Source organism: Dendrobium catenatum, unplaced genomic scaffold (assembly GCF_001605985.2).
Source record: "Dendrobium catenatum unplaced genomic scaffold, ASM160598v2 fragScaff_scaffold_1720, whole genome shotgun sequence".
NCBI classification, from domain to species: Eukaryota; Viridiplantae; Streptophyta; class Magnoliopsida; order Asparagales; family Orchidaceae; genus Dendrobium; species Dendrobium catenatum.
This window is the reverse complement of record NW_021320182.1, coordinates 428,076-441,119: the sequence shown is the minus strand read 5'-3', so window position 1 is coordinate 441,119 and position 13,044 is coordinate 428,076. Positions and strand designations below refer to the sequence as shown.

The 13,044-nt window shown below is 32.9% G+C and overlaps 1 protein-coding gene across 1 annotated transcript; it reads right to left on the bottom strand.

The window, feature by feature from the left end:
* Positions 1–5,695: 5,695 nt before the first annotated feature.
* Positions 5,696–10,517, bottom strand: LOC110097936 (cytochrome P450 714C2-like). The gene is made up of 6 exons (XM_028701470.1): positions 10,320–10,517; positions 10,190–10,250; positions 8,552–8,781; positions 7,212–7,587; positions 6,893–7,119; positions 5,696–6,124 (listed from the first exon to the last, which is right to left on the bottom strand). The coding sequence occupies exons 1-6, from the start codon at positions 10,515–10,517 to the stop codon at positions 5,696–5,698; spliced, it is 1,521 nt and encodes a 506-aa protein (XP_028557303.1).
* Positions 10,518–13,044: the final 2,527 nt, after the last annotated feature.

Sequence of the window (13,044 nt, the reverse complement as noted above, 5' to 3'; positions counted from 1 at the left end):
TGTCGACGCAGCTGTTGGAGAAAGTGAAAATCTCGTGGTAAGGACTCCGAATCCTATTTCTGTTTTCAGAGATATTGAGTTTTGACCGAGTTGTGCACTGTTTTGTGTTTTTGTAGTCGAATTTTGGACCATGATTTTGATTTGAACACAACTTTCACCGCACCAACTTTTGGTATGTTATAGATATGACTATTGTACACGATTTTGAGTATTTTCTACGACGATTTTACCGGTCGGAATTAATTCTACGCGATTTTTATTGAATAGAAAAATATCAGGACTTGATTTGATTTGGAATCTATAGAATAATAGTCTTGTATTGATGTCGTGAATATTCTATTGTAATTTGGAGAAATTTGGAATTTGTGCTTTTTGCAGGATTTTGTGTAAATTTGATAGACTGCCGTTACTCTGCCCGATTTTCGTATGATTTCCGAATTTTCTGAAATTGATAGATTGAATTGATATGTGCATGACTATTGATATGATTGTTCTAGATTGCTTTAATATGAATTATTGAATTGATTATTGATTGATTATTGAATTGATTCTTGAATTGACTATTGATACTGAAATACAAGTGGAACCTGGTTGAACGTTGGTTGGAGATAGATTGACCTGTACAGGATGGTGGGCTGACGGGCTCTCCTTTAAACTATTGATCATTGATATAACGATTGGGAGTCATAAGGGGTTTTAATCGATATGCCGACGAGGGCAATAGAGTGACGACTCTTTTTTATTGAAACCAACGTATGGATATCTACAACAGCAATATGAATTCTACAACAGCAACATAGCCAGTTTATTGTACTTGTTCAGTATGATTGTATTGGAATTCATGTTTACTGTATTGACGTACGGATTTATTGTTTTATCGATATCTGCTTTATTGATTTGATCGGATTTATGGATTTACTGTATCGTACGGATTCATTGATTTCATTGATTGATCATTGAGCATGGATAATATTGATTATTGATTATTGACATTGATATGGATAGAATGACATAGTTTGTATAGACTTCATTGATATACTATTGATTCTGCATGTATTGATTGCTACAATTGATTTATTGATAGCATATATTGAGATTTATCGTATTGCTTTTCCGATTGATTTTATCAACTTAATAGTATAGATTTGCCTTGATTTTGATTGATTGATTTGACGGGATTGATTTGACGACGGATTGACTGATTTGACGGATTGATTGATTTCTTCTGTGTACGGATTTCTTCGAGATTGACGTGGATTGATTGAGCTTGGTTTTATATTGTGCCTGCTGCTGCATTGACTGATTTCATTGACTATGGATTTCCCGATTTGCATAGATTCATTGTTCACTGACTGATATGATTGATTGACTGACATGCATATTGATAGCATCGGCCGTGCTTTGATCTCAGTTATAGTATTAGGTGACCTGCTGGGCTTGTAAAGCTCATTTATGTGGTTGATATTTTCAGGTCAGGGCAAGGGAGCAGAAGATAGGAAATGATTCGGATCTTCAGGTTTTTATCTTTAATGATTTTGATTCTTTGTACTCAGGATAGATTTCAGTAGCTGTGATTGTAGTGTAGTTCCTGAGTATTGTACATGACCTTTTGAGATATGGATCGACTTGTATATTGATGTTTTAAATTTTATTATAGATGTTTGATAGACTGTTTAATTGAAGGTTTTTTAGATAGCTCTGATAAATTGATTGAGGAATTAATGAAATTCTTTCAAGTTAGATCTTGGGGCGTGACACAATTGATGGTGGCCAAATGATGATATACGAGTGTCGACAGATGTTTTCGGAAATAACTAAAAGATGATGGTGTGGACCTCGAAAGAGCACGTCGTGGGGTACGAACGTAGAGGGTACGGCCGCACTATCCCTGTGGGCAAAACGATCGCAGACCTCTACACTCGACAACGAACAGGTCGATGGGTATGGCAGATTGGATCTGATGCAACGACTGACCATTGGGTGATAGAGGCTGTCGCTGTAAATATATCAGTTTCTGCTAGTCCAGGTTCGGTCCTGACGAAGTCGGATCGTACGGGACGATCGGTACAGGTTGTGCAGAGAAAATCATGTTTGGCTGTTATGGTTCGTCTGGACGAAATCAGGATCGTCTGGACGAAAATAAGTCCGTGAACACCTTCGCCTAGGACGATATGACTTAAACTAATAGTAATTAATATAAATAACTATTAAATAACAATATAATAATAATTATACAAAAATAATAATTTAAATAAAAATAAAAAAAGGTTATTTTACTGTTTTATTAATAATTAAAAATATATTCATTATTTTTATAAAAAAAAATTTATAGGGTAGAGAATAAAAATACGAACAAAACGAGGTATTGTGCGTCAAAATCGGACGAAAAATGGATTTTTGGTGATTTTTTAAAGATTTCTGATCGAGGAAGCAAGTGGAAGGTAAGAGGAGCTCTCTCTTCAAAAATCTCGGGCTCAGGAGACTTGGAGAGGGAGCAATTAGCAAAAAGTCCCTATTTGGACAAGATTTTTCATATTTAAAGCCCCTAAACCTAATACCAACGGCTGAGATTAATTCCTGAGGTGATTTGGAGGGAAATAGGTCGGTTTTGTCCAAAGAATCGAATTCAAAACGAAGGGGCATTGATTGGGCATTAAATAGGCTCTTAAATCCACTTAATTGGGTGATTAAGGCCTATTTAGAGCCATGGTTGACCAAGTCCACGTTTGACTTGGTCAAACCAGTCAAGGGGGTCCATGGGGATGAGGGATTGCGCCGAGCTAAGGTCCAAGTGCATCCAAACTTGATTTGGGCTCTAAATGATCTAAGTGGTCAACCTTGGTTGACTTGGTCAACCGGGTTGACCCAGGGTCCAAGCTCGGGCTCAACAGACTTGACTCGACCCAACGAGCCTATTGGAGATGATCTTGGGGTCTAACTTGGTCAATTTGACCAAGTCAACCCTTTGACCAAGGGTCGGGGCAAAATCGAGGTCAACAGATGGGGATAGGCTATGGTGATCAGTCGACGATAATTAAACAATAGCGGTTTAGTGGTGGTAAACATCAGGCAAAGCTTTAAAATTCTTCGTCTTCAAGCTCTTTTTTATTTCAAGCCCTTTTCACATTGATAGATTGTTCATTCAATGATTAAGTATCTTATTGATCTCAAAACTAAGTGATATTGGATTTGTTAGATTCCTCTCATTCACATACTTATTATGACTATAAGCATCCAAAAATTAGAGATCCTTTTGTCTCTTGATGCCATAAAAATTAATCATGTTTCAAGTGTTTGATTTGAACTCAATTGAATTTGGATTAGATTACCTTGATATCATTGGATTTATCTCATCAAAACTTTCAATTCAACTATAGAGTTGCCAAAAATTGAAATTTTAGACGGTCGAGAATTTAACTTCTAATAGTTTTCAATTCAAATAGCACATTGAGATATGTGATTGATAAAACGATTTCTTTGATAGCATATCAATAATCAAAATACATGAAATTCAAATGCATTATATTGGTAGTACCTCTACCTTTTTATTGTAATTTGCATGCTAGGTTGTTTCTAATGAATGATGGGTGATATTGAATTTGTTGACCAAACTTAGAGCCAGATAGGTGGATACTATCATCGGGCATTTTATAAATGTGAATTTTTAATTGTTGGCTAAGCATTTTCCCTTTTTATTATATATGTGATATATTTTTACACGTGTTATTACTTATTATTTTTTGCTAGAGCTTTGTCTTTAAATGTATTTTTATGCCTTAGTTCTATTTTTTACCATCTATTTAATATATTTTTGTTATTTATTATACATTTTAAGCTAAGACTCTCAATACTAAAAAAAAATAGAGGATATGATAAACACATATAATTTAGAGGAGATCGAGTGCCATATGCAAGGTGATGGATGACAGAATGTTTTTATAGCCATTAGATGCTTGAGTGATATAAGGTATGAAGAGGTGATGTGCATGGTAAGGACCATTGATTACTAGAAATGTGAGGATGTGATAGAGTCACTGTAGTATGATGAGCATCCTACAAATGATTTTCAGAACTCCTCTCTATGGAACTCAATCACTGTCTCAGTTGTGTCATTTCTAGTTCAAGCTTTAGAGTAAATCTTTTGGTCCTCTCTTCATAATGGAATATATTACAATTAATATTATTCTAGAAATACATCTTCAATATGGAATATATGCACATATTTTTTGAACTTCTATTTATAGAGTTTAAAATGTAGAGGAAAATGCAATGTCCTTATTTTTTCATTTAATTTTGACCTTTGAACTACCTTGATGATTTAGTTAAGTGATTTCATTTATACTCCTAGGATGCTTAAGTATTAGCAGACAACTCTTCCTAATTAATTAGCCTGGGGAACAATAGACTCGATAACTTATCCAAGCTTTCCCAGCCATAATTCTTCAAATTAAATTGGCTTTAGCCCATTCTTCCTAAGTGATTTATCTAGCTCTGGTATGATAACCCACTTTTGTTCACCTGCCACTAGCCTATTGGTCCACTTTCTTTCATTAAACCTTAGCCTATCAACCCCATATTTGTTAAACTTGTTCCAATATGCTAGCCCATTTTTATTTGTCAAGCTTAGCTTATTAGTCTTCCTTCATTCACCCATCTCCAACTTTCTTGTTTGTTTTGGAAACCCTTACAAACAATTTATGTCATTCCTAAGTTACTACTCATACTTGCTCTCTAACAACCAACTCGCCTGCTAGTTAGCTGTCACACAAAAACTTACAAGTCATAAAACTTTCAACTATTAAAGTGTGTTGACCGTAGTTAAAGTTAACAGATTGAAACAAGTTTCCCACAACCTATCACATTAAAAATAGTTATTGCTTGTATGCAATTGTCCATGCTTGATAGGTGGTGCCGCATTGGTCTTCAATGCTATATGTTTGCTACCCATCATACTTAGTATTCATCTTTTGTTTATGTTATCAACGACAAATTTTTAACACATCTTGCATACTTGTTTTCTAGCTTATCACATATTTTATATTCTCAGAGTGCCTTAAAGTTCTTTCAACCTTCAAAATGATTGTTATTGGTATAGATTTTCATTAAGAACTATATATTACTCTTATGATCCCTCCTTTTTTATCGTATTTCTTGTCCTCTCTGCCAAGTCCCTCATCCTTAAAAAATTAAGATGATTTTCAAGCCTTCATTAGAGGAACTCACTTCCCATCTATATAAATGTGAGTTTCGAAATTTTGAGTATGATCACTTGCATTCATTAATTACTAAATATAGAAAATCACTTCAAAAAATCAATTGCAATAATTTTCAAACACTTATATGAGAAAAAGTAGCCCTAAATACATGCATAGTAGAGGGAAAAGTCGGTGAGAGAGAAAGGGAGAGAAATAATACAACTCAGCTAGGTTATACAACTTAAAAGAATTTCATACAAAGATAATACAAACATGATTATAACTATCAATATAAATCAAAATAATGAATATATTATTTCCCCATGTAGTCTATTTATTTAAAATTAGATTTTTCTTTCTAACAATAATATGGTAATGAACACACATACATATACTCTTTGTCTATTATTAATTATTCATCAAATATGTTTCCCATGCAACCAAAGAAAAGTCAAAAAATCTTATTATAATCACATTCATTATTAAAATCATATCATATGTTATTCTAAAGGATGAAGGATCAAAGGAACTCCTTGAGAAGGCCTCAAAGACAACATAATTCTTGGAGAGTGCACATAAGCTGGTGAAATAGACATTGTGAATTTGCATAGGATGAGACTTAAAACAATCTTGTACTCCATCAATGACAAGTTTCTTCCTATACAAATTCTCCCTCCAAATCCAAAAGGCAAGTATCCAATCCTATGCTTGCATCCACCATTAATGCTATCTTTAAACCTTTCTGGTTTGAACTCATTCACATCATCACCCCACAAATCTTTATCATGGTGCATTCCAACCACATCAATCCACATGTTGGTTCCCTTTTCCACTGTGATTTCATCAATGACTATTTCCTCTCTCGCCTGTCTTAGTGAGTTTGGGGCAGGTGAATACAATCGAAGAACCTCATTCCACACCCATCCCATCTGTCCATATCGTAAAATTAAAATATTAGTTATTTTAAAGAAGCATCTAGCTATGCACATAATTCAAAATAGTCAAAATCATGCGCTTATGTTGAACAATAATGCATCTAATATTCTCGAGTTAAGAAGATTTTTAGGTGAGTGTAGCCTTTATAAGTTTTTTAATGTTAGGTTATTATTTTTGCTTTATATTACTAAATATTATTATCATCTTGATTAGCACCAATACAGAGTACTAATAAAACAATCAAAATAATGATTTGATTTTTTTGCCATTACAACAAATTTAAGATTATTTGAACAGCAAGATTAAATAATATAATATAATATAATTGTTTATACTATTGAGCGTGTGAAAAAAAAAGTATCATTTTTTTATGATTGTGACCAAATAATTATCTTTAATTAGAAACATATTTAACCACAAATACAGTAATACACTATAAAATTACATTCTTGAATTAAAAATATTGAGTAAACATAAAGAATTATATTATTATTTTTTCTTACTCCAACTTTCTTACAACATGTTAAAAATATAAATTTAAATGATGCTATTTAAAAAATATATTACTAATGCACAAAATAATTATAGTAAGTTAATTTCACTAAATGTCTTCTCATATTGTTTTGGATGTATGATATTATTAACTATAAAAAAAAAAATGTTTTGGATGTGATTATTACGTGAGATCAAGCATCAGCACTGGATCAAAAATTCAAAATACACCAACACTATATCTATTGGAAAAGCTCGATATTGTCTACCTTTATTAGCTTTGGAAGCATATCAGAGTTTAAAGGCCTTCCTTCTGAAACCTCCATTATCTCCTCTCTCAGCAGCTTCTGCCATTCAGGATAAAGAGCCAACAACAGAAGCGTCCATGTCAGAGCTAGACCAGTGGTTTCATGGCCGCCGAAGAAGAATGTCTTGCACTCATCCACAAGCTCTCGTCTCGTTAGCTTCTTCTCATCCCTCGCCTCCTCCTCGTTCCCTGCAAATAGATCAAAATAAATCTCTTTTTTCATAAATTTGAGTACCGTTACTATTTTCATTCATCCATGGATCCACTCAATATCACCCTACCTGCAAGCAAAAGCCCTAGGAGATCATCTTGTACTCTGTCCTCTTTCTTCCTCGAGCTAATGATGTCAAAGAGAAGCTCATCAATCTCTTTCCCAAGCTTCCATGCCTTATAAGACTGCATCGGTGAAAAAAATTTGCTAAAAGGAACTCCAACAAGTCTATTTTTCTTGAAGAGCATGATTTGCATGGCTTGGAGCTTTTGGAAGACTTCCTTGCCTTTCTCTTGGCTTATTCCAAAGCTGGTCATAGCTATGATCTCAGCTGCATTCATGGTGATCTCCTTCTCCACATCTATCTCATTGGCACCCTTTCTTACTTGATTGACCCACTCTTGTAACATTTTGGTTGTTGAATCCTCCATCATTGCTATCATTTTCTGCATGACATTATATAATTTGAATAACATATTAGGAATTTAAATGAGGCTTCGCGTTTAGGATGACTTTCTTACCGGTTTCTAAAACAACTTTTTAATATAAAAAATTGATAAAAGGCTTTCTTACCATTTTCTATAGCAACTTTTTAATACAAAAAAATTTTGACTTAGAATTTTTTTTAATAGAAAACTACTTTTGAAAGCATTAAGAAAGCTATCCCAAATAGAAAATATATGCTTGTTTGACTTGATACATAATATGCAAGTATTTTATAAGTCATGAAGGAAATACTGGAATTTAATTTAAGCTATGATCATACATCATTTGAATAGTATGATTATATATATAATTCTTTGTTAAAGTTTCCTTTGTAATTATTGCTTCAAAAAACATCATATTAGCCATATTTTTACCTTTTTAAGTCAACTATGTAGAAATTTGATGATTATTTACAATAGTTTATAGGGGGGTTTACATACAATAAGATTTTGATGTATTTATATATCTAACACTTAAATATTTATATTTAATTTTATAATAGTATTTTAATGTCTAAATCACATATAAGTATGTGCATGAAAATCTTCATTTTAATTCAAATAAGTTAGCATTTATTAGAACTATTTTTATTATGATTCGGAGATTTAAATTAGCCACATAAATGTCCCAAGTCTACATTTGATGATGATATGTTCTTCTTCTTCTATCTTACAAAATAAATTTATATTATTTACATAAGCAAACCAACATTATTTATAATCTCATAAAATATATTTATAAAGACAAAATTATCCATCTTTTAAAATAAATCAAAAGGATATAATTAAATTTAAAGAAAAAAAATCATAGAAATGGGAATGCTTGCACTAAAATATGGCTAATAAATTCAATAGATATCACAATATTATTTTAAGAAAGTGCACAATGTAGCTCATAATTCTATAAAGGGGCTACTCAGCTTACGTTCAGATTGGTTGTGGAGAAAGCTGGAGCAATAATATTGCGATGGCGAGCCCAATTATCTCCATCAATCATGACGAGGCCAGTCCCAAACATTGGCTTTCGATCATGCTTGAACACATCAGGCTTTCCCCATTTCTTTCCCAATTTTCCACTGGTTATTTTCCTGAGAATTTCGGGGTCTTCAATGTACAAGAAGGGCTCTGTGCCAAGCCAGTATATAAAAGCTTTTCCTGCAACAATTTATTAACTAATTACCCATGACTCCATGAGCACAGTTTGGATTTTTTTAAAGTTGAGAGCACTATGATAAAATATTTATTTTTTAAATCTTAAATTTTGTTTTAGACCAAAGCAACACCAAGAGTGGGTAAAGCCTTTGGTGAAATTATTTTTTTCCGAAATATGGACCATCCGGAGGCAAATCATAGCACGCCATGTCACCGGTACACAGGGGTATCAAATACCAATACCTAGCAAACGGGTGACGTGGCACGTTGTGATTCGCCTCCGAACGTCGTCCGGAATAAGCATAGAATAATTAATCAAGCCTTTGATATTGGTTTCTTCGTGTTGGCCTCATCGCTCATCATAATTAAATCAGTTCGAGCCTCACAGCTTTCGTGACCACTTTATATTTTAAGTTTGTTTGAGATAGTTTTCTTATTGCTTTGTTTTTCAAATTATAACTGTAATTTTTTGTTGACTACTACTTTTTCATTGTTTTCCATCATTTTTTGTGATATAAAACTACTTTCTACAACACCTTTCGAAAAAAGATGCTCTCTTCACATCAGTTTTATAATCATTTTTATAAAAAAACTTATGATCGTCTCAAACATACCCTTAGACATCTCTATGCTAGTAATATATCGTCGGTGCCACTATCCTAAATCCACTCATGCTATGCACTTATGACGGAAATTAGTAAACTAAAAAGATTATAAGTTATTATCCATAAATTAAAAGAATATAGCTCTAAATTTCTAATATTGGAAGTATGATAAATTAAGTGACAATTTTAAAAAAATATCTATATCATTAAAAGAGCTCAACTTTCTCAATTTTAGAATGAAAATTACACGTGTAAACGCATGGATTTTGCATGCAATCATCCATGCTTGCATGTCAATTGAGAAGCTGATTTAAGAGAAATGGTTTGCATGAGGCACTGCTACTTATTACCGACGGTCAATCCGCCAGCATAATCGTTGGAAGTCTTGAAATACTGTCCTTAATTGATGAATTTCCTGTTGTGGTAGCAGCCTAAAATTTTATTTGGAACATCTTATTATTATTATTTTTAAATAAAGGCTTCGTTTAGGACGGCTTTTTTATTGCTTTCTAAAACGGAGTTTCAATACAAAAATAAAAAAATTTGTATTAAAACTCCGTTTTAGAAAGTAATAAAAAAGCCGTCCCAAACGGAGCCAAAATTTGTACTTAAAAATCACTTTTTAAAAAGCAGTTAAAAGTCTATCCGAATGAAGCCTAACGTAAGATCAAACCAAAGCCAATCTAAAAACAAATAAGGAAATTCTTAAAAGTACTTATGAGTTTTCATGTTTAACATAAACAATATTCTTTAAAAAAATATGTGCATGTAATTAAAAGGGGCGATCATGAACTCAATTTTCTCACCATATATTTTCCTCCAACGAGCAAAGTAGGGGAACACTGTGGAATGTATGTCATGGCTTATCTGAATGGAACAGCCTTCTTCTTCAGAAGAAGAAGAAGTAGTAGAAGTAGGAGGAGGCAGCAAAGCTACCTTCTTATACATCTCCATGAGATTTCCCAAAGGAAAGCTCGGCTGAGGCCCATCTAAGCCATTCCTTCGAAGCCTAGACTTAAGCATGGAAGAAGAAATCCAGAAATACGTAATAACTAAGCCAGGCAAGAAGAGCAGAAAGAGAACTCCCATAAGCAGACCAAAATATTCCTCCATTGATGCTGCAAAGAGCTCCATAATACCTGCGCGCTCTTCTTACACGCACACAGCTGATGAAGATATCTAGCTCTTCAAACCACTTAACTCCTTCTCGCTGTTCTGTTTTTGATGAAGAAAGTCAGTGCAATTTGATGAGTATTTATAGTGGAGGGATGGCGATGGGAACGATAGGGGCTACGCACGTTTGACAAAAAAAAATGTCGGGAAAATAACGATTATGTCATCGACTATCTGCTTATTTATAAATTTAACCTTTTAGTACAAAAAAGCAAATTAACAAATAAATATATTTGGATGTGAAATGATAAACTCGTTTCATGAAAGCAACAATTATGTGTTGGATATTGTTGTGTGGTATATATTTGTTAAACTAATTTGTTGGAATGTGTATTGTATGATCAAATTTGGATCTGATCAATCTTATCTGATTAGTTTGATTCGATTTTTAGAGTATCGGTTCGGTATTGGTTGTAATTTGGACTTTCGTTGGTGTTTAATTTTTTGTTTATTTTTTTTTCTTTTTATAAGATCATTGAAATTATAGATTGAATTATACTAATTTATTTAAATATTAAATCAACAAGTTTATTTAAATATCTCAAAATAATATTTGTATTGAAAACTATTAGAATGAAATTCATGGTTGAGAGAGAGCTAAAGATATATATTGCATTTTTGAACGATCATCATAGATGACACAGCATCTTAAGTTAGCTAACCATTGTTGCTTGAATATTAACATCCAACCACGTTATTGGACTACAATTATCTGTTTGTGGATACTCAATTTTTATAATTCATTCAACATAAATCATATTATTGCTCTTAAATAGTGTAATATCATATTTTTTCAATCATAAAGAAGTGTATATTATTGTATATATAGATATATAATGTACTATTACAATTGGGATATGCCCTATGCCTTTTTCTATATGGATTTTCTTTATAAAAATTTGACGCCTCTTATAAATTTAATATGTTGGTATCGAATTTTGAAACAAAGCTAAAATTATTGTTAAAATTAATCACACTTTAGTTCCTCCAAAACATCATTGACTAATCAGGTTAAATATTAATCATCACCAAGTGTTGAACAACGATCGATAGGGGATGCCAAAAGTTGAGTACTTTCAATGGATGAGTAGTTTCATTATTCATTCTATAGTAAGGGAAAGCAGACAATCAATAAAATAGGCATCAAACATTAGTGGTCGGTAGATGTCAAGTATTAATCAATGGTAGACAACAAATGATAGTTGATGGGGAATGCCAAAATTAGGGCAATGGTGGATGCTTTGCTTAAGCATCTCAATAATAAGATAGGAAATCAAGCAACTAAAAAAAAAAAGTAACATATATTTGTGGCTCACAAATGTTGTGAGACAGAATGTCGATCATCCCAACAATATAATAGAAATGTCGATCATTAATAAGTGTTGGGAGACAATCATTGCAGAATGTGATCAAGAGTAAGGCTATTGTAGATCTTTGACATTGTCATTCTCCTAATCACGAGGATTGAATGACAAATAAAAAGAATATCAAGTGAATATTGATGGGGAATATTGAAAATTGAGTAATCGAGGGTGCCTATAGCTTGGTTGTTTTCCTAATAAAATAAGAGAACAATAGCAAATAAGACTTTTTATTGCAAGATGATTAATGATGGTTGTTGACATCAGTTTATGATAAATAAGCAACGACAATCACCGTAGGATAGTTGGTGACAATCATCAAAGGGGGGGTAGCATGATTGTTGGCATGAGTCGCTGAAAACAACAAATGTTAGCATTTGAAGTCAAGTGTTGGAATGTTGGTGGTACTTATCCCCTTTCCTAAGGTAAAATTGAGTGATCATAAATTAAGGTGAAACATAAGTCTATATACATTACTAAACTTAAAATTATGAGAGCTTAGACTTAGCAGATTCGTCTGCTGAGATGCCTGTATCAATTACTCAAGATCTCTCAAATACTCTTAATAAGATTTCCATATGCTTTAACTTGTTTAATTTATGCTCAATTGGATTAACGTTAACATGACTTTAAATCTTATTGGATTCTTCCAATCGAATCACATTATTTTATTTATAAATTTACAATAACAACAACATCAATATCAAATCTTGCTATCTTTTATGCTGGCCGAGCTCTATGAACTGGTGCTTAACGTCGTTGAAATCTTGCTCCCTAAATGGAGTTTCCGTTCAGCTTTCCATAACCTGTTCGCTGTGTTTTTTCATTTGCTCTTATGGGATTTTTTTGAGATCTCTGTGCAGGTTTCGTTTAGTTTCTTCGAGTTTTACCCTTTTGGCTATCCAGGTAATCTTCTGGTTGTTTCTTTTTGGGCTCCTTTTTTTGGTTTATTCTTTTTTGCAGGGAGTGGATGCTGAACTCTTATCTACAGATCTTCCTTTTTTGGGTGCCGTTGTTCAAAGCACCATTAGTTTTAGCGCTTCTATTTTTTGTAATAGTAGGATAAGGAACCACGGACTCGTAGGTTTTCTTTACTTTTTGATTGTAGCTCAGTCGAGCATTAGAGA

Bases quoted from the DNA above. Each gene is read 5' to 3' on its own strand.
- LOC110097936 (XM_028701470.1), bottom strand. From the start codon at position 10,517: ATGGAGCTCTTTGCAGCATCAATGGAGGAATATTTTGGTCTGCTTATG. The intron at 7,588-8,551 runs GTAAGCTGAGTA...AATGTCATGCAG, and splicing joins TCTCCACAACCAATCTGAAC to AAAATGATAGCAATGATGGA. The intron at 7,120-7,211 runs GTAGGGTGATAT...ATCTATTTGCAG, and splicing joins CCTAGGGCTTTTGCTTGCAG to GGAACGAGGAGGAGGCGAGG.